The 13272-nt window shown below is 38.0% G+C and overlaps 1 protein-coding gene across 1 annotated transcript in view; it reads left to right on the forward strand.

The window, feature by feature from the left end:
* The window catches only part of LOC124160509 (cuticle protein 19.8), a 39513-nt gene extending 30107 nt beyond the window's left edge, over positions 1 to 9406 (forward strand). Inside the window, exons 3-5 of the mRNA XM_046536368.1 lie at positions 1869 to 2042; positions 5189 to 5419; positions 7616 to 9406. Coding sequence (XP_046392324.1) covers positions 1869 to 2042; positions 5189 to 5419; positions 7616 to 7777 — 567 coding nt within the window. The 3' untranslated portion in view covers positions 7778 to 9406. The remainder of the gene's footprint in view (positions 1 to 1868; positions 2043 to 5188; positions 5420 to 7615) is intronic.
* Positions 9407 to 13272: the final 3866 nt, after the last annotated feature.

Below are 13272 nucleotides of genomic sequence, written 5' to 3' on the forward strand. Positions count from 1 at the left end.
CGTCCATGTTAAAATTACGATTTGCACTCGTCCAGGAAGTAGAATAATTTTCCACCGGGATCAAAAATAAACTAATAGATTACTTAGGTTGACAAAATATTAAGTAGCATATTTGTAACAATTTTAAAACAAAACAGTGCATAGTTTTTCATCAAGAGCCTCATTTACCCAGAACGGTAGGGTTTAACCATATGGCTACGGTGGGAGAAAATGGGTTGATAACAATGCTATTACGTTTCACTTTTACGTGGATTTAATGCTTTATAGCTAACTCAAAATTTATGTAAAGTCTCTGTACAAACAAGGGGGGGTTATTTAATTTAAGATTTAATCTCGGCGCGCTCAAGTCTCCATGCATGCCGTTTCCGGTGGTCGGAGTCTGCTTTATGGGCTTCCTGAATAGCCAATCCTCTCCTTCCTGTCTTCGAGACCCCTTTCCTTTCATTCCAGCCCCTTTTATCCCTCGATTTTGCCGAAGACCCAGTTCACTTTCTCTTCATGTAAAAAAACGCCGCGAAAGCCTTTCCTCGTGATGACTCTATTTGAAGATACCGCTTCTATTTTCACAACGTTTCCTTTTTCACCCGTCAGAGATGGGAGTTGTTACAGTAGGTATTCCAAGTCGAGTCGACGTAACGTCCAGTCTTTTTTTTTACCCCGTGGATGTAATAACGTCGAGGGGGGTGAAACAGCCTGACCCGCCTGCTGGCGTCAAGTTTTTTTAATCTCTTAGTACGCTGGACTTCCGTTTTCTCGCTCAATTATAGGCTCCTCCAGTTCTTATAAGGCTCCTCTTCGTCGGAAAGCGTCGCCGGTGACTCGCTCGGAATGTCAACTTCATCGTAATTGCTACGCTCGCGTAATCGTTACTCCCTTCTCAATCCACAGGTAGAGAAGTGGATATATGCGCGTTCGCATAAAGCAGGGACTTGCATTAATGAGGGGCTCTCAGTCAGCTCTTGGGGAATGTAATGTTCCAGCCACTCGTTCGAAACAAAGTAAATGTGCATTATACTGATCAGCATTATTCCGATGGATTTTTATTCCGAACGGTTGTCATTCAATTCAATTTATTCAGTCACCATAAGCATATGAATTATGCATGGCTTTGTCAATCCACAGGGAGTATGTCGATATGTGCGCGTTTTCATAAAGAAGCAGGTACTTACCTTGTTTTCCTTGCTCTCAATCAGCTCTTGGGAATTGTAATGTCTCAGTTCAGTCCACTCGTTCGAACCGATTCGATCTCGATTCGATTTTCATACCGAACGTTGACTTTGATTCGTTGCAACGCGACTTCGACGTGAAGTCAACGCCGCTTATAACACGCCCCACTAAAAGATACAGATTAGAAACACATTCACGCCAACGCTTAAAAGTTATCTTCTCTGTGTCCAACAAAGGATTATAATAGCGCAAAAATAAAAAAAATTGTGCGCCAGTGAATTTTAATGTGGTATTAATGCATTAATCGTTACATGTTGATTGGACATATGCATGACCAAGCTATAATGCTTCCAAGGGAGAAATGTTATTGTTTTTTAATTTTAACTTTTTCCCGCAAGTTCTTGAAAAAATGCATACATTAATACAGCTTACATCATTTTCTTCACATTAATGATAATTTTATTGGGTATTCTTCTAGAAAATAATTTTTTAATAGCATTATTTGTTGAAAAAAAATAAATGTAAGCATATTTTTAAATCTAAATTCGTAGCCTAAACTTTATATGCTCTTGGTAGTATTTGGTCTAAATTTTTAGTGTTGTTCCTCAAGTAGGTAACTATGTTTCAAATATTTATATTTATAATGACCTCTAGGATGTAAGTTAATTGACTAAAGTCCTATTTCTTTCTCTACACTGTAGCCCAACCCTGCATACAACTTCTCCTTCGATGTCAAGGATGACACTTTCACCAACTACCAGAACAGGAAAGAGCAGAGGGAGGGAGACAAGATCTCAGGATCCTACAGTGTCGTTGACTCTGACGGCTTCATCAGGACCGTGACTTACACTGCTGACCCCCTGCAGGGATTCAAGGTGAGGAACAAACTACAACCGTCAATTGGTCAGGGATGAGAGGTCGATCTGACTAGGAGTACTTGTGCCCCAATTACTGACAGCACATTCCCACCACAAAGCAACAGTCCCAAACTGGGTTGAACATGAATTTGGTGGGAGATTGTATTCTGGGGTGGACTATACATATTTAGAGGAATATAATGTTTTTATTTGTGAAATTACTCCAGATTCAGTGGCGTAGCCAGGGGGAGGTCCAGGGGGTCCGGACCGGCCCCCCAAAATATGAAAATGCAATTATTTTCCTTCATAAAAGAAAACAAAATATTGAAGAATAATGAATTTACAAAATATTTATTTAAAAATTGATGTTTTTTCGATTATGAAAAGTGTTAAAATTAGTTTTAAACCCATTACTTAGTACCCTGTTTTTCAAAACTTTTCTCCCCTGGTTTTGGACCTCCCCCGAATGAAATTCCTGGCTACGCCACTGTCCAGATTATTCCTGATATGGCTTTTTCTGGCTTGCATTTCTCATGCATCTTCTTCTTCTGGTTCTTCTGCTGGGGTCAGTATTCATGGTGAACTTGATTTCCATGATGGCCATCACAGAGGATGTCAGGTGACCAAGCCCTGAAGACAAGGCCGGATCCAGAATTTTTTCTGGGGGGTGGGGGGGGGGGGGGGGGGGAGCCAGGGTCTGACAGGCAAACGGTCTTCTTATAATTGAGATTAAAAACAACGTAAAACAATTAATATGCAAAATATCCTCTTTATTTTAATATGAAAGTTATTTAGGTGAAATTAAATAATTAAGGCTCAGTAATAAACGAAACAAAACGAATGTAGTAATGATGACCGTATTAAAAATCTTGTCTATTTTTAACCGTCTTGGGTGGGCACGTGCCCCACTCCCACCTTAATCCACCTGTGCCTGAAGATACCTTCTGTAAGTCACCGTACACGCATTCCTTTCTCCTTTATTTTCTTACCTTTTGAAGGGTTCTATGCACAAGCAGAATAATAGAACTGAAAGGAAATGGGAAAGCAGTAGGGATGTTTTCCATGTTGAATCCTACTGGAAATAAATGATCAGCACAGCGTGATTGTTACATGACGGTCAGTTGGTTGGAATGGAAAGGAAAAAAGGAAATGAGAATAAATAGAATAGATATAATCTATAGTACCATGTTCAATGGGCTCTAAGTTTAATTTCTTTGTGATTTAAAAAGTTAAATATTATCTTTCAGTTCAAAAAAATCATTTAAAAATGTTGAATGGCATATGTAGTGATGGAAAAATAATCTAAACACTACAAAAATCATAAAAATATAACGTGACTCATGAAAATCAGTTTAAACCTGTTGTGCATAAAAAATAAACCAATAAAGCTATGAGTGCATGCAAACATTTGAAAGTAATACGTAGGAGTAATATACAGGCAATGCATCTCAGAACGAAAGGGCAAAAAGACTTCTCTTGCTGAAACATCTGGGAACTGTTGAGGTGATTGGATGAGATAAACAAATAATAACAATCCTGCTTACATATCTCTATTGCAACAATCTCTACCCCAGTAAGCATTACCTCCTGGAGGCTATTATCAAGTTAAAATGATATGAAAAGATTTTATTGCACATAAGGTAAAATTTCAGATGGAGAAAAAAATATTTTTGACATATTGAAGCATCATGGAATTTTATTGTAGTGGTCATGCATACTTTGTAACTTGATCTTGTTGAATGGACTTATGTATGACCAATCAACTAGGTCACCTAGGTGGAAATTGTGCCATTTCCCTAGTAGCACCAAAAGGATTATATCTGTATATTTTTAAGATTTCGAAATACAGATTTGCAAATCTGTATATTATACATATTTTATACATTTCTGATGATCCATAGTCCTTGATGTATACCAGAATCTTTAAAATATGCAAATAATATCCTTGCGGCATAACCAGGGATCATCAAACATGTATAAGATATGTGTAATATACAGATTTATGACGAGTTATACGTATTTAATCTATATAAATCCATATTATGGCAGCAAATATAATATGTATAATATTTAGATATTATCAGTGTGGTAGAGGACATTTGCATGTATTTTATACAGATATAATATGTACACATTAAATATAGATACATATTAAATATAGATATAATCCTTTTGGTGCTGCTAGGGCTATTTAATTCAAACTTGTCTTTCTCTTCTAGTTTTTGCAAAAGCAATTTGAAAAAATGTTTATGTAAAGCCTATATCACACAATCATATTTCACTCCCCTGAAGAGTGATAGCTCTAATGATCGCTCCAATGATGGCATTAAAATGACAGTTTCACGTAATCATTTTCCGAGATGGCTCCCGGGATGCAAATCCCATCCTTTTTTTTCACTCGGCTCATCCTTTCCTCTGTTGCTGAAACCATCGCTGACACAGTTTCTCAGCCAAAAAGAATGCACAGCCACTTACTGCAATTGTAACGCCACTCTCGGCATTCTATTGAATATCAGTTGTAAATACGAAAAATGACGGAATTAGTGAAGGAAAAAGGGACAATAGGAATGACCGTGTGATTCAAATGATTGTTTGAGCAACCACTCTTTTGGTCCCTGAAAAACTATTGCTGGAGCCATCTCTCAGAAGGGATGGAATAATGATTATATGATCCAGGCTTAAGCCCAGCTTAGTACATTTTCTTCCGGTTGTTAATGTACATTTAGTGCATTTTCTTATCAGGTTAATAGTTTGAGTGGAATGGGCGTAATATTATGGAGCATGAAATCCTTCGATTTTTGCTGCAGGCATGATACTATGCAAATCATCTGTTGAAAATTAGTAGTTTACCATATTTTAACAAAGCAGTAGCAACCCCCAAATAAATAAAATAAAAAAGCCATATTCATTCTTTAAAATGATACCTAACACCAATTCCTTGCATCAAAGGTTGGTTAATAAGAAATAACACAAAAGTATTGAAAATGGCTAGCACTTGGATAGAGATCTACAGTACTAAGGTCAGCACTTTAAGTGTTAATAATGTTATTGGATAATATGCTAGACGTTAAATTTATTGATGTATGCAGCTGTACCAGAAGAAGGAGGAGCATGATTGAAAATGCCTTTGCTCATGACTAATTTTTCTCCCTATTCCCACCCAGGCTGAGGTTGTGAGGGAGCCCACTGACATTGTGGTGAAGCTGCCCACACCAGCTCCCCAGACAGCCACCCGCATTGCCTCTGTGCCCAACGGTGCCTTCGCCTCCCACGCTCCCGCTCCTCAGCCACAGAGGGCGCAGCCGCAGTATGTGGCCATCCCCTCCCCTGCCCCTCAGCTCAGGCAGCGCCCCCAGGAACCAGCTCCCCAATACGTGCAGGCCGTGCCCCAACAGGTGAGGAGAAAATTTCATTTTAAAAATTCACTCTAAAGGCTGTTTCACATGCTGCACGTCATTGAGAAAACTGATGCATGTACGAACGGGCAGTCAAAATTGCATCGCGTGAAGCGGTGAATTGCTGGAACGCATGCGAGACTGCATGTATGCTAGATGGCAAAATAGCCACTGCTCTATTTCCGAGCTCACATCGTTGCAATGTCTACAAATATTTTCTGTGCTAATCTGCACAATGATGTGCTCCATGTAAAACAACCTTAAAAACATACTGATATATTCACAGCTAAGGGCTCTATGGTGTATAGTGAAATAGGAAATATAACTATGTAGTTCCGTCACTGAAATGTAGGTGGCTTATTGGCGAGATCACTTCTCTATAGGTATCACAGGAAGGGGAAAATTAAGGCAGTTGTTTTGAGGAGGGTGGTTTAATATACATATTCTGCGGGGTCTTGATGGAATATGTAACCTCAACCTACATTGTGTCATGATGATCTTTGGATTGAATCTGAGCTACATTTGAGTTTCATGATTAGATTTCAGCTGCCAGATTTTAATTCCCTGTGGTTGCCCATCACTGCCAAATTTGATTCTAATTTGCCCTATAATACCCTTTAAATTGTCTTGCCTGCACAGGCATACTAGGCACCAAGTGGAGCTTTTTCCCAATGCCAGTATTTGTATCGTAGACGTTTAACTCTTTCGCTACTAAGGACAAAAATATGCGGCAGGATATTTCCTGACCCAGGAGATGAAAGCTGAAAATTTTCTTCGGAGATTTTCCTACACAGGCGAACGACTGCCGAAAATATAGGTTTCCTAGCTCTCACCCTTCATGACAGTCACGGGTTTATGTGAAGTCTTAGTTTTGGGACAGAATGCAGCAGGGCTTAGGCCTTACCCTCAAAATCTGGGAGCAGGTACCCGGACCCCTCGTCTTCTTTACCTCTTGGTAGCAAGGGACTGTGGTCATACAATTGTTCATTCATTTCGTTTGCAAAATAGATATTTGTTACTTTCTCAAAAAATAAAAATTAAGAATTCAGTTCTTTGTCTTTTGAGCAGCGTTCACAATTTTTAAATGAAATTTACTACAGCAGAACTAGATCAAAAAGATTTTGAGGTAGAATTTAATTGCTACATACCATCTTTCAAGGGGGGCGGTTTCCTCCTATACATGGCTATGCTTCAGACCAGTGCTCCTAATCCTGAATAATTTGAAGTCTTCATACCGATCAACTAGCTGAAATTTCTTTGGATCTTAATTGCTTATAAAACATTTGCTAAAGCATGTTTATGTTTTGACCTAAGGTAAAAGTGGTTAAGTTGTAGCTAGAAAATTTTTACCTTGTATAATGTTAGGCACAATGTGGTGGAAGTTCTTAATATTAGTAAATTGGGCATTGAAATATTTTACTACACATATTATTACATGTTTCGTTGTTACAAGTAGTAGTGTCAAAATAAAACTCAGTGGAAATATTGCAATGTCCAATTTTACCATTAAATATTTTTTGGTATGATTATGCCTAAATAGGAGGAAGAGATCTGGGGGGTAGTTCTTTTCTACATTATTTTTTCACTGTCAGGTCTACTGTCGTTTTTGAACTTTCAGTTTATTTTTTATGTCATAAATTATCTTGTTAAAGATAATAGGCATTTGATTTTTTAAACAAATGCAACTGCTCCCATTTATGTGTCTTCTTTCATTTTTCTTTTCCTGGTTACGTTCCCCATGTAGACAGTAAAGTTACTTCATTTTTCTTATATCCTAAGTTAATAATCTGGTTTTTTACATGGATAGCGTATAGTTAAAAAAAAAATTATGACTGTTTTCTGAAGATAATTTTACGCAAATATTTATTAATTTTCAATTTTGATTTATATTTTAACTCTTTCTTTGAACACATGCATTAATAATTTATTTATTTTTACTTGTAAGATGTCAGCTGAAGATTAAAATTCTTTCATCATTTTAGCATTTTTTGACAATTACCTATTAGTGAAAGTGTTAATTACAAACAAACAAAAGTTTGATTTTTGTTTTTGGTTAACTTTTTTTGCCATCTGGAAAATAATTTTCCTTTCCTTTTAAATTATTAAAATAATTTTCTGTTTTGGTTTATTTAATTTGTGATTCATTGTACACTTTTTTCACAACTTACTTTATTTCTTTTGATCATCCCTCGATAGTATACTCTGGCTCGTCAACCCCAGCAGCTTCAACAAGCTCACCTCCTCCAGGCCGCGTACCGCCCTAGTTCTGCCAAGGCCGCCCCACGTGTCGGTGTCCCAGTAGCTGGTGGTATCCTCTATCAGCAGCAACACCAGCTCCCCCAGCAGTATCAGCAATAAATCATTTCTAATAACATTTCTATGCGATGAGGGAAACATGAAAGCCAACGCCTCGGCAATGACAATTTTGGCCATGATAGATCATTCTTTTTAAACAAAATTAGTCAGTCTTTGTTCATTAAGTTGGCTCACATCGAGTTTCCCCTCGGCAGAAAGGTCAGGTACTTGCCATGTAACTGGTCGATCCTTAATTTATTCTTTGTTTTATTTCCTATCAACCAATACCCCAATAGTATTATTTTTCAAGCCTTCTCCTTGATCACCACTCCTCAGCCGTCCCAAATCTGCTGTTGTCTTTTAAAGCAAAGTTTTTTTTATTTGACATTTCTGAGCATTTTGATTGCAATTATTTCCGAGCCTTGAATATGTATACCTGCAAGCTTGAGGTTTGGCATGCTTATGAGTCAGTCATATTCCCAAAAGAAATCTTTTGATTTTTTGTAAATTGTGCATGCATTTTGATTGCTTTCCAAATGGGCTCTTTTTGTCTTTTTTACCTTGCGTATTGAAAACATCAGCATTGTTTTCAATCTTCAAATATCAATTTACTTCATGCAAACATTATTATGACTGCATTTAATGCTTCAATAATTCACTGAAAGGAACTCACGCCAAATTCTTATTTTTATAATATGTATCCTATTTTTTAAATGCATCTAAATGGAGAGTGTAACTTATCCCGCTAAAGGCTCTAACTCACCTTTTTCTCTGCCAGGGGCATATAATATTTTCTTTTAAATGAAATGTGACTTGGAAGACCTTTACTCATTACTCTTTCCAGTGAGCATACAAAATCTCTGCAGCTTTCACAGTATTTTCCTCTTCAGCGATAAATTACTCTGCCTTCACTCCTGGCCCGACTTTCTCTTCCTCTACTCACATTTGCAGTCTTCACAGTTCATTTTCCTCAGTTATACAGCTTGTTTAATTATTTAACCTTCAGCAATACCATCACCGTTTCATCCAAATCCGTGCACAATTCCTTCCTTATTCCTTCTTTCTGGAACATTTTAGAACATATGTATTTAGAACTTTCTAGAACACATATTCTCTGTTACCATCATATTTCTTGAGCTTTCTCAGCTGTAATATTGTCTTCTTTTCATATCATGGATTGACAGATGGCACCATCTAAAAAGTTGCTCTCAATTGTTCTATGATATCTGTCATTTACTTACCAGATTTGTTGTTTCTGTTTAGCTTCCCTGCTGTGATTATATCTCTATTTTGAAGAGCAACCCGTGCCAAAATTTATCCGCATACTTGTTGCTTTTCATTTGATTGTTATTCTCGTGACTGTACATGTTTTCATGTAAAAGACAAATCGAAACTTGAGCATGCCAACTTGTCTTTTGCAGCACATTGCAGCCATATCATTGGTTGCTCTGCTGCTATAGCTGGCAAAAGTAGTTTATTACCCATGCTTTTTTGGAATGCTGCTTGATAATGAAATGTCCTCCAAAAAGAGCTTACCGTATTAGGGTATTTCCAGTGTTAAATATGTGTATTTCATGTGTGTGAAGATGGAAAGAAGCAAGAGTGGATTTTGTGGTCGAATTTTTGCGGCTAATACCGCTTGTATTTTTTGTAGATTGATTGAATTCGTAAATATAAATGTTCAGTCAACCATCTTTCTTTTTAATTTTTTCTCTTTGTGAATACATACATACCCACTTATGTTGAAACTTTATGTCTCTCTGTGATGATTATTTGGTGTTTTTCTTGAGTGTTCTTTGGTTTGGTTCATTGTTTGCATAATAATTGAAGCTCTTGGTCTTCCACTTTTTAAAATATGTATTGAAATTTAAAAATGCATGCAAAAGGCTAAAGAAAAGTCAGTTAAAAGTGATGACCTTTGTTTTCATAAAATTGCAGATGGGCTGAAAATCTAATGCTATAGGTTGTTAATCAGTTCAAAGGTTCTGTTATTTTATAGCCACAAAATAACACAAGATCTTCTTCACTATTCTCTTTAATTGTAGCTCCACCTAAGAACTACACATCTTCAAAGCGAGATTAAAAGGAAAACATATCAAAACTCAAAATACCTAATTGCCTATGAGCACTTGGCACAATATAACCAGCAAATTAATATACATTACAGGTTCAGCTATTAAAGCTATGCGATATTTCATTATCAGGTTTAAAAAATTATAATTTGTGCTTTTACAATTCTGTCTTTCAATATATTTTAAGGAGATTGTCAACATATCTTATTTAAAGATCAAATGGATATGTGGATAATGCGGAAGTTCTAAGAAAAATAGGGGATAAGTCTTTTGAAAGCCTTGAGTAGACATAGGGATTCATGAGGCATAGTCTAATTGTTCATAAGTAATAATAGGGTTTGTTGAGGTTGAGTGGCTCCATCTTCTAATTGATCTATTTCAATGAAGTGAGCTAGGTCATCATTGTAGATGCCAGGGACTTCTGGGTCATTACAGCCAATGCAACTAGCTAGGTGATGATGGCGGCTAGCATGTTGAGTTCCTTGTGTTCTGGGTGAGGGCATGCAAGAGGAGCACCACCATTACCTCATAAAAGATCAAGGAAATATATGTCAGCACATTAAAGAGCTCACTAGGTGGCTGTGCAGTATCCAATAGACAAGGTCAACAATGTAACACCAACTTCAGTCTTACCAAGAGAAACGAAAAAGTTAGTGAATGCAATATTGGGTAAATTATCAGTAACATCATGTGTACTTTTAATTCATTGATAGTGCAAAATTAAAATGAAATAAAATTTCCAATGTATATAAACAAAACACATTGCCTTTGTCAGCCAATCAGTTCCATCACATGATGACCGACTTTGCTATGTAACTTTGTTAGCATATGCAGAAACCTGAAATCGCTCATGTGTACATTGGATCATCATTGGTCAAAAATCACTTCTGAAGAATCTTGGTAAGGAAAGGTTTTTCAAACTAGTTTGCAGGATCTATGAAGAGAGATTTTGGCTGGAGGATTCGGAGGAGAAAAAAGTTCTAATTCTGCGACGAAAAAAGATGAAAGCTGAATGCAGAGATTATAGCACTATTAGCCCAATCCATGGAAATTTGTCTATTCTGTGTATATTAAATAGTACTGTTGAGGTGAGGACAAATGAGTATTTGGGGAATGAGCAGTTTAGTTTCAGGAAAGGAAGGTGTTGCACCTTCAGCTTGTCAACATAGATAAAATGTCGTAGATTTAAAATGGACTGTATTTTAGTTTTTTATATCGTTGTTACAGCTATTTTGGAATCGTTCGTACATTCGTGGAGTAGGCACCATACACCGACAGTCGCTTTTTGGGGCTGTTGCTTGTCCCGTCATCCCTTCCAGTCCCTTCACACCTTATTGTCTCTTCTCCCTTCCCCTTCCCAGGCACCCTTGACAATACAACCCCCTTCCTGGGCACCTAAAACACGGTCCATCCCCTTCTGGGGTACCACTCAGTCACTCATGTCTCTCCACGCATCTGTATGCCATCTTTCGCCCCAAAAACCAACTATGTATTTCATTGCCGTAACAGAAGGTCAACTTGAGATGCAATAGCAGTGATGAGCTCCCTAGTAGAGAGAAACCTAAAATATATGCAGGACTTGTTCAGGAGTTGTGAATTTGATAGAGTTAACTGGGGTAAGTAAATGGACAGTTTTAAGAAAACATGTGTAGATTGGAGGGGTAGGTAACTCATTCCTATTTTGTATATGGCCCAGACCACACTAGTAAGGATTGTGGACATAAAATCTGGGTGGGCAAGTATTGGTCTATGAGTGGTGCAAGGCTGTTTGCTGTCAACGATGCTTTTTAGCGTATATGCCGAGGGAATGGTAAGAGAGGCATGGGATAAGTTGGGAGCTGGAGTAAAAGTGAGGGGAAAGATGTACCATGGGCAAATCTGGGCGATTCGTGGATAATCAGCTGTTGATGCCAGCTGATAATCAGCCAGCTAGTGAGAGAGCTGCAGGCTCTAGTGGATTCATCAGACAAGCGCTGCAGGGAATATGGCATGAAGATTAATCACCAAAATAATGAAGTTATGCAGTTTTGTAGGGCAAGCGAGCTAGGAATGTAAGACTCAAGATGAAAGTAGGTGGGAAAAACTTGAGCAGATAGAGCAAATCAACTATTTGGCAGCAAAATTGAGGAAAACGGATGCAGAGGTAAGGTCATCAGGAAGAGAATTACGTTAGCAAAGGAGGTGTTCTTGAACAGTCAAGAGCTGCTGAGAGAATCGTTATGTAAAAGTTTAAAGAAATGGCTTGTGAAGAGATTGACCTCGAGTGTGGCGCTTCATAGTGCAGAAAAATGGACACTGACCCCTAGGAAGGAGGACGAGAAAAGAGAGTGGGTGTATAAGATGAGGGTCTAGAGAAGAATGGAGAAGGTGAAGGTGATGGAGAGGAGGAGAGCGACAAAGTTGTGGGCATGGTGGGTGAGGAGAGGCAGCTTATTGGTGAGATACGGAGGAGACCGAAGGTATGGGTGGAGCGAGTACTTAGTGGGGAGGGGATGTTGAAAACAGTGTTGGAAGGTAGAATGTTGGTTGAACGAGGGAGAGGAGGGAAGAGAATGGAATTTTTAGATAAAATAAAGAGAGTTAGCCTAATTGTGAATTGAAGAGGGAAGTTCATTGAGGAAGTGGATACTGCCAGTGTACCTCATAATTACTCCATTCAAAGCAGCCTTAATCGGTAGATTACTTTAAAAATAACAATAATCTCCATACACCGAATATAGAATGGCTGCGCCTGGAGAATGCAGCCCGCATTATTCCCAACGTTTCATAGAGCCGGGAGTGTCTTAAGGCTCTTTTTAAAAATGAGGCTTTTCTGCTTTTTAATATAATATTCAATTTTATGAAATAAAACATTTTTAACAACTCTTGTAGGAGACTTTTTGGGACTTTTTCGATGTTTTTCCTTGAACCGGGACTTTTTCCGACATAAATAACTTTTCTAGGGCTATTTACCCTTTGCGTGCCGTGGGCGTAATAATACGTTACGTAAAATCCTTCGAATTTTTCAACGGGCGTAATATTACTTTGAAAAATTCTTAGTTTGCCATTTTTGTAACGAAGTGTTACTTATCTCTAAATGAACAACACAAACGAATGAAAAAAACAAATGCAAAATTTATTCTTTAAAATGATACCAAACACCTATTCCTCGCATCAAAGGTTGGTTGTTACGAAATAACTCCAAAGTAGGTATTCTAACTGGGTCGCACTGGGGTACAGATCTACAGTACTAAGGTCAGTACGGTAGGTGTCATTCGCCATGTTCGACACAAAACTCACCCGCTGAAACAACCGCTCCGCATAAAATGGCCATAGACGTGATGTAAGAAATTAAAAAGAAATGGAGGGTGAAAGATGACAGAGGATGACATTTCAATTTGGCCCGGAACTAGGTCGGGATAGAGGGGGCATTTGCCCTGGGCGCAGATTTCAGGGGGTGACCATGCCGGATGAAACGAATTGCAGCGTAATTAGTTCTATCGCTCA

Source organism: Ischnura elegans, chromosome 6 (assembly GCF_921293095.1).
Source record: "Ischnura elegans chromosome 6, ioIscEleg1.1, whole genome shotgun sequence".
NCBI lineage: Eukaryota > Metazoa > Arthropoda > Insecta > Odonata > Coenagrionidae > Ischnura > Ischnura elegans.